At 41.8% G+C, this 8,882-nt stretch overlaps 1 protein-coding gene across 1 annotated transcript; it reads left to right on the plus strand.

Moving 5' to 3' along the window:
• Window positions 1-4,994: 4,994 nt before the first annotated feature.
• Window positions 4,995-7,093, plus strand: foxd7 (forkhead box D7). The gene has a single exon (XM_084071420.1). It carries the CDS (start codon window positions 5,426-5,428, stop codon window positions 6,401-6,403), a length of 978 nt encoding a protein of 325 aa, XP_083927546.1. The 5' UTR covers window positions 4,995-5,425; the 3' UTR covers window positions 6,404-7,093.
• The last annotated feature ends 1,789 nt before the right edge of the window (window positions 7,094-8,882 follow it).

Here is an 8,882-nt window from a genome sequence, read left to right on the forward strand (position 1 = left end):
AATTACACTCATCATTTATTTACTTTAATTACAAGCTAAAATATAAACCTTGGTTGTAAAAAACCAAAGTTGTCCTTTAAGTACACTTTTGAGGATTTTTTCCAAATTTCTACACTTTTACTTCTACCCCAATACATGAGAGTAGGCCTACTTTTACTCCACTACAATTATTAGAAAACTTTAGTTAGGCTACTGGTTACAGATTATTATTACAAAACATGTATTAACAACTTCAGCATAGGCCTACTTTGGTTATTTGAAAATGGCCGACCTACAAGCACACATCATGTCACAAATCAAGGCATTGTGAGCTTGTAGATCTGCTATTTTCTAAAGATTTTGTACATATTTTGAACTTGTGAAATGGGACATTCTGCATAATGAGTAATTTCTACTTTGGTACTTTAAGTACCCAATACTTTTTGCACAAGTACATTTTGAATTCCGGACTTGTACTTAAGTAAGAAATGTGACTACTTTTTCCACCACTGCTGGGGTACATTATTACTTTCTGATAGCCTACTTAAATCATTATAAATGTAACTTGGCTGTTGCACACTTGCACTTTTTGTAAACATCATAATATCTAGCAGTAAGTACATGCTAGATGCTACGCGTCGTTAGATCTGTTCTTTTTGGCCTCGGTATAAACCGTTTGAAAGTGGCGTTTTACTTGTGCTCCACCAGATGGCGTTGTTCTCCATGCAGTCGGCCTGGCTCTACTGTGCAGACTGCAGTGTGCCTGTGGGCTGCTGTTGTTATTGTAAACCTGTGGTTTCAACAGTGGTGTAAAGTAAGTACATTTACTCAAGTACTGTACTTAAGTACAATTTTGAGGTATTTTACTTTGCTGGAGTATTTCCAAATGTCTGTACTTTTACTTCTACATCTCAAAGGCAAATATTATACCTTTACGCCACTACAATTATTTGAAAACTTTAGTTATGTTACCTTGTAGATTTGTATTATTATTACAAAACATACATTACCCACTTCAGCCCTAAATACATTTCGGCCTTTTGAAAATAGCCGATCTACAAGCTCAAAATGCCTTGTGAGTGATGCAGGCACTGTGAGCTTGTAGATCTGCTATTTTCAAAAGATCTTTTATAGATGTTATACTTTTTATTTGAAAACGTGTGAAACGGGGCATTCTGCATAATGACTAGGCCTACTTTCTACTTTTGGCACTTTAAGTAGGCTACATTTAATGTGGCTACTTTTACTCAAGTACATTTTTAATTCCAGACTTTTACACTTGTAACAGAGTATGTCAGTATGTCTACATTGCAGTATTGATACTTTTACTTAGCCTATAAGTAAAACATGTGAATACTTTTTCCACCACTGGGATTTCCAGTGGCCATTAAGTTGTGTCACTCTGTGGCTGTCACATCCGTAGAGAGTAACGTCGGTCTGTCTGTAAAACCCGGCCACAAACGGACAGAAACTGCGACGTATACTGTAGGCCTATAGTTGCATTGACCATGTCAGCAATCTTGCCCTTACGTCATACAACCTGGTGGTGGGGGATGGGGGGTCCCCCCATCCTCCGGGTATGACGTAAGAGCAAAATGGCCGCCGTGTAAATTATGGTAAAATTTAAAGTTGGTTGTAAGTCAGACAGGCCCAGAGCTGATGAGGTTTTTTACAAGGACTTACAGGACTTTACAAACAACATTAAGTTGCAGTGGTTTTCAAAGTGAGGACCGGGGACCCCCTCAGAGGAGTAGACTGGCTGGTTTAGTTTAGGCTACTATATTTAATTTCACTTGATATTTGCAAGTAGCCTATTTTCTAACAATATGTTTCAATAAATGGATCTATTTCTCTTACAGGCCTATAATTATGACTGCGACAATTAGACAATTTAATAATTTCAACCAAAACATGTCTTCTCATGTTAGATAATAATTAATTTGCCTATAATGAAGGTCAATTTTGGGTTCCACACATCATGAAAAAGTATGACAATTCGTGCAGTAACCATATGGTATTATTAGCGCTGTGCCTATTGTTGAGTCTGTTTGTTTTCTTGTTTGATTTCTAAACTCTTTCCGTTCAGGTCTTGTTCAGTGTTAGCAGGCCCATCATGCATATGTTTTGCATTGGCTAGTAGGAAATATAGGCCTGATTTTTTTTAATGCTACTGTACTTATTAAGAGCACTTATCAAGATCTCTCTCTCTCTCTCTCTCTCTCTCTCTCTCTCTCTCTCTCTCTCTCTCTCTCTCTCTCTCTCTCTCTCTCTCTCTCTCTTCTCTCTCTCTCTCCCTCTATCTATCTACTGTAGGCCTATCTATCTATCTATCTATCTATCCATCTATCCATCTATCCATCTATCCATCCATCCATCCATCCATCCATCCATCCAGTCTGTCTGTCTGTCTGGATGATCCAGACAGACAGACAGACAGACAGACAGACAGACAGACAGACAGACAGACAGACAGACAGACAGACAGACAGACAGGGATGGATGGATGGATTTTGGGGTTCGTTTCTTGTCGATTCATACACGTTAGGTTATTGTTTATTAAGCATTGCCAAGTTTTTAAAAGAACCGATACGAGGAGGTGTTTATGTGAAAATGCCCCCAATAAAAAAACACAACCTAGTTCTTTGAAGTTGGAATTCTCAATGGAAAACACATTCTGTTTTATCACGCTCGGAACCGTGCAAATGGTTTTGACGGAACGGGAAGTTTTGATGAAGATTCGTAAAAACACTGCAACTTCAGTAACAGGCTCAGCTCGATCTTGTATAAAAAAACATGCCCAACATTTTTGACCCAGACTTGAGACTTATCACCAGTTTGGTTAATGTGGCCACCGAGCAGTGGCGTAAAGTAACTGAGTACGTACTCAAGTACTGTACTTAAGTAGCCTGATAAGTAGAGGTATTTCCAATTTTTTTAAATATACTTTTACTCCACTACATCTCAGAGGCAAATATTGTAGGCCTACTTTTACTCCACTACAATTATTTGAAAACCTTTGTTACTAGTTACATCAGCCCTATATTACGGCCTTTTGAAAATAGCAGATCTACAAGCTCACAGTGGTGATGCAACACATTGTGAACTCGTATAGAATAGATCAGTTATTTAAAACATATTTTTAATACATTTGGAACTTGTAAAATGGGACATTCAGCACAACTTTTGTACTTTTACTCAAGTGCATTTTGAACGGACTATATTGCAGTATTGATACTTTTACTGAAGTAAAGAAATGTGTAGTACTTTTTCCACCTTTGCCACCGAGTGAGATTGTCTTTATTACCTCGCTATAACACTTATACAGGCCTAAATGTAACCAATAATATGAATGGTTTTAGACTATCTAGACTGCCATTGTGCATTGCATGCATTAGTGAGGCCTACTCTGCAGCAGAGTAACCTAAGAAAATAAATATTGGAAAAGCTTTTCTATGTCACACAACATGCGTTTTTGATGAAATAGACCAACGGCATAATATAGTGTTGGTTCAAAATGTGGCATTGGGCATTTAAATATGTCTTTTTTTCCCTCTCTCCTATTTTCCAAGGGTAAAAAAAACTTTATTGCACCTATCTGTGGAAATGCAGTCGGATTTCTTTTTTTAACCCTCTTCAGATAGACTGAAACCACACAACTCGCTTTCAGCCACAGTGTTGGGCCTGTTTCCAATCTCGGGACATGCGTGATGAATTTGGGAAATCATCTGCAGCTTTGTCGGTGCCGTGGCCCACCGGCCCACCCACCCACACCCACCCCAGTCGGCCGCTGCCCCGAGGTATCAATACGATTAGAGGGAGGAAATGTGGGAATCCCCAACAAAGGGTCCCATCATTAAACACAAACAACCAGGGGCCTTCGAACAATACCAAAAGCGCCCTCCACTCCCGACTCGCCTTTTATGTCTGCGCAAGTGAAAATCTATGACTTTCATCCCTAATATTACCATTCTGGTCTCAGTCGCCCATTATTAAAGAAGATAATCTGACAGGGGTTAGGGGGACTTTTGTCGGTTTGCGTTCAAATAGAGCGCACATGGGCGTATAGGGTTTCAGGACCAAAATGAACAGGTTATGCAGACTGCAGAACAAATGTTTTTTTTATTCTCCATTTCGCATATGGTGAAATTTAGCAATGTAGTTCTGTCTTTTATTTCTACGATATGCCTACATTGTACCCGTTCCTTGGAAATAAAGCAATGCATTTTAGTTGGTTTAATAATAAATCCGCATATTATTAGTTTTATTCAGAGAGGCCTATGCAGTACAAATTATTGTTTTAACATCACTACAAAATCAGTCATTGCCGCATTATCCCTTGCTGTAGGTTTACTGATAACATATAATTGTGCGTAAACGTGGCTATCCAGCACAGTGTTTATAGCTTAGGCTTTAAGCCTCTGGCTCGCGTCGATGACTTTCCCCTTTGACACGCGCTGCACCCTGCAGAGGAAGTATGAAGATTTGCTGTCTAAATCTCTCTCTCCTGTTTCCTTCATTGTTTAGATTAATATGCCAGAAAGCCGGCACACTTTTTGCCTTTAGGTTAGTTACGTTTGCGTATAAAGCTTTTTTTTTTAATGGGACACAAGCCCAAATAATGCAGTTAATTGACCAAAATATAAAGGTATGGTTACAGAAATTCCGACGTGAAAATATTTCTAAGAAAATCCTCTTTTATGTTTATTTGTATTTGTTTTAGTAGCTACAGCTTTGGCGTATCTTCTTGCACTCTAAGTCTATACTGGCCCTATAGCTAGACTATTTATTCCTAAATAACTGTTCAACGTTTACTTTGTTAATTCATTTAACTTAAATTAACATTTTTGCGGTTACAGACTCAATTCCCTGATTCTTTCTGACAGATAGCCTACACAGACTCGTTGTGACTTCATGCGTAAAGAGGCATTTGACTGAATGGAGCTGTAAGTTTTGATTGATGGGATGATGAGAGTGGGCTGTTGGCTGGTATAGCTCTCCTCTCCCTGGTACCTCTGCGCCGTTTCCATTGGTCAGGAGCCGCTTCCTCGTGGCTCAACATGACATCACAGCCACCCGACCCACACATCGCTGCAGCTCCAACAGGAAAGGCAGCAAAGAATCCAGAAGATGCTGGACATCTAGGAAGACGGCCACTTTACGCTTTACACATTCCCCGACCGTTTACTCGCGCTCACAGCGTATATAAAGGTATAGGATATCCGTTTCGATTGTGGTGCGTCGGTGCGGATGTCTTGTGGTTTGGAAAAGGTTGTTTTGTCGAGTTTGCAAAGTAGGAGGAGGCTCTGTGCGCGGATTGTACGTTCACTTTTTTTGTGAATGGAGATGATGACTTGCGCGTAAACATCTGTCCCTCTTCAATAACATAACTATCATTCTCGCCACCTGCTGTCAGGTGGGATTGGCGCTGTCCCGCGGATCTACTACTATGACATTGGACTTCGACCTCATGGAAGACATTGTTATCGACGTGGTGGGAGAGGGGCTTAAAGAGAACGGAGAGGAGCACCACTTGCCCGTGGATGAAGCGCGGGGCGCGCAGGACCACGAGACGGACACCTCGGTGGTGTCCTCCAGCAGCCAAAGCAAGGACAGGGACGGCTACAGCCCGTCGTCCAGTCCCGCGAAGACCAAGAGTCCCACGTCGGTGAAACCTCCGTACTCCTACATCGCCCTGATCACGATGGCCATACTGCAGAGTCCCAAGAAACGGCTCACGCTCAGCGAGATCTGTGACTTCATCAGCGCTCGCTTCGCTTATTACCGTGAGAAGTTCCCAGCCTGGCAGAACTCCATCAGGCACAACCTGTCCCTCAACGACTGCTTCGTCAAGATGCCCCGGGAGCCCGGCAACCCGGGCAAGGGCAACTACTGGACCCTGGACCCTAATTCCTCGGATATGTTCGAGAACGGGAGTTTTCTGCGTCGAAGGAAGAGGTTCAAGCGTCAGCACTTTCGATTCGGAGTCCTCAAGGAGCAGCACCTGGAGCCCAGCGGATATCACAGCTTCCCCCACGCGTATGGACTCAACGGTCTGCAGCTACCCAGCTTGGAGCTGTACCCGCTGGGCTTCCATCACCATGTGCACTCGCCGTCGTGCGCCCCCACGATCCCACCTGTCAGCAGCATCCTGCCGGCTCTCTCCAACTTCTTCTCCCGGAACGCCCTCGCGGCCAAGGCGTTCCTTCAGTCCCACCACCAGCCCGCCGTGGAGCCCTTTTCCCCGGCGGCGCAGTGTCCCGGGTTCCCGGCGTCTCCCCTGACCTCCGGCGCGCCCTACCCGTCCCACGCGCTCTTCCACCCGGCCGCGTCCCCGCATCTCCTCAGTTTACATCAAGAATATCACAAGTTACAGACTCAGCGCGCCACGTCCGACCTGGTCAAACATTTGAATAGTGCTCAATGAATATAGCTCTGTTGTTATATCAGCGGTTCTCAACCTGTGGGTCGGGACCTCCCAGGGGGGTCCCCACATGATTTTGTTTTGGGGGGCGAGGGGGGGGTCCCCAGATGACAGTGAAGTGACAATTAAGACCTTTTCAGACATTTTTAATACCCCCAAAAAAAGACCATAACTGCATCAAAAGTACTCAATAAACGGTATACAAACATTGGCCAAATTGTCAAATAATATAAGAAAGAGATTTTTTTTTAAATAGCCGATCTACAAGCTCACAACGCCTCACAACACAAGGCGTTGTGAGTTTGTATATCTGCTATTTTCACAATATTTATCCGTGGAACATGAGTCAAACTAAATATAATGCCTCAACTCCTACCATTCCAAGTGCTTATCAGGGTGGGGGATCCCCAGTTTAAATATGATTATTTTGGTGGGGTCACGGCCTGAAAAGGTTGAGAACCCCTGTGTTATAACTTATATCTCTCTGAATTAATCATTGTTTCGTTTGTAAATCTCAGGTATTAGGGACGGTCGAAGAAGCACACTCTCCACCAGTGTTGGAAATTGGACGGATTTGTAAAATACTAAAATAAGACTGTTGTAGATATGTTTAAATCTTTCCTCCCTACATTGATGGCACGTTTTTATTTTAACTGGCGCTTTTGGTATTTGATTATGCAATATAGCTGTTCGTTCAAATATTTAATTGACGAGTTTCCCAGAATTTCTTTTGGAAAGAAATAAAATAAAACTGATTATTTAAAAGTATGCGTTCAGTTGTACTTTATTATTCAGAAAATATAGGTTTAATATTATTCAAGGTTTAGTTGAAAGGAGAAGCTTAATTAGTCATCCATCTCATATATATATTTCTATTGTTTACATATTTTTGTTATATTTTATTTATTCATATTATTTTGGTTGACATTTTGTTTAGGCCTATAAGTTATTAGCAACACAAATTTGTTATATTGCCTTTACAGAATGACAGAGTCACATCACAATTGGCTATTGAATAAATGCACAATTTTCTTGAATAATTAAAATTTAAATCATAAAAGATTAGGTTAATATGTTTTTTAAATGACCCAGATATCTGAGTTGACATTGCTGCAGTTTTCAGGCTGACGCATATATTTGAAATAGAGGGAAATGTGTCAATGCCCTTATACAAAAATATCTAAATATGCCTAAACTAAAATGTTTTGCGAGATTAAGATATTACCACAACAAGTGTTGATTTTGGCCCTTGTTGAATGGTAGCCTAGTCTAACCACTTTCAACATGGCGTCCCAATTTTGGGCATGTCATTAGGAAAAATGTTCAAACATTTACAAAAATGTCAAAAATAGCGAAACATTCTGATCTGCAACCTCAAAAAGCAACACGTGCAGCTTGTAGATATTTTTGCTGCACGACACCCTCATATGACAAAGTAGCTATAAAATAGGGCTTAAGTGGTGAAGGTCACGGTTAAACACCCATGGACGCACGCAGATGCTCCCTCCTATTTCAAGACAGACATAGACTACAGTCTACAGGCCACCTTAGAGATAGCCTATATGTCGTTGCTGTCAGGCTGAAACCTTGTACTTCACATTTCAACTTTGTATGTTTTTTTCGTAATGCCTTACTTGATCACACAATAGTGTCGCACAAAAGTATAGTGAAAATAGCAGATCTAAAGCTCACAATGCCTTGATGCGTTGAGAGCTTATAGATCAGCTATTTTATTTTCAGTATACTTTAAAATGTTTTTTAAAATGATAATAAAATAGGAACAGTTTTGGACATACAAGGTTTCCACCCGATATTGGAGGCTTGGAGAATGAGATACATTGATTAGCAGAGCATATAAGCAACAATGTAGCCAAGATATTCAGATCGTATTCAGTATCAAGGCTATGAGGACCACATGAGGGCTTTTCAGATCATGCCAGATCATTAAAATAAACAACTCAACAGGCATGATCATTAGGCCTACCGGTGTGTGTGTGTGTGTGTGTGTGTGTGTGTGTGTGTGTGTGTGTGTGTGTGTGTGTGTGTGTGTGTGTGTGTGTGTGTGTGTGTGTGTGTGTGTGTGTGTGTGTGTGTGCGTGCGCGCGACACACACACACACACACACACACACACACACACACACACACACACACACACACACACACACACACACACACACACACACACACACACACACACACACACACACACACACACACACACACACACACACACACACAGTGGCATTGCGTTCATATAATCTACATCAAACTATTATCAGTAGCGTATGGTGGGTTCTAACGTGGACCGGGCCAGATTCTTAAACCCCCCCGCGGGCCGGCGGGCCGGCGGGCCGGCGGGGGGGGGGGGGCTCGCGCAACACGGGAAACCGGTTTTTAATGGCCACCCATTAACAATCCGGCTGAATGCAAATAAGCCCGATTTGAAAACAAAGGCGAATTTCTGTGGTTGGCTACAACAG

The sequence above is a fragment of the Gymnoscopelus microlampas genome (genome assembly GCF_963454915.1).
Source record: "Gymnoscopelus microlampas genome assembly, chromosome: 11".
In the NCBI taxonomy this organism is placed as follows: Eukaryota; Metazoa; Chordata; class Actinopteri; order Myctophiformes; family Myctophidae; genus Gymnoscopelus; species Gymnoscopelus microlampas.

Coding starts and splice junctions, on each gene's coding strand:
- foxd7 (XM_084071420.1), top strand. CDS start 5,426: ATGACATTGGACTTCGACCTCATGGAAGACATTGTTATCGACGTGGTG.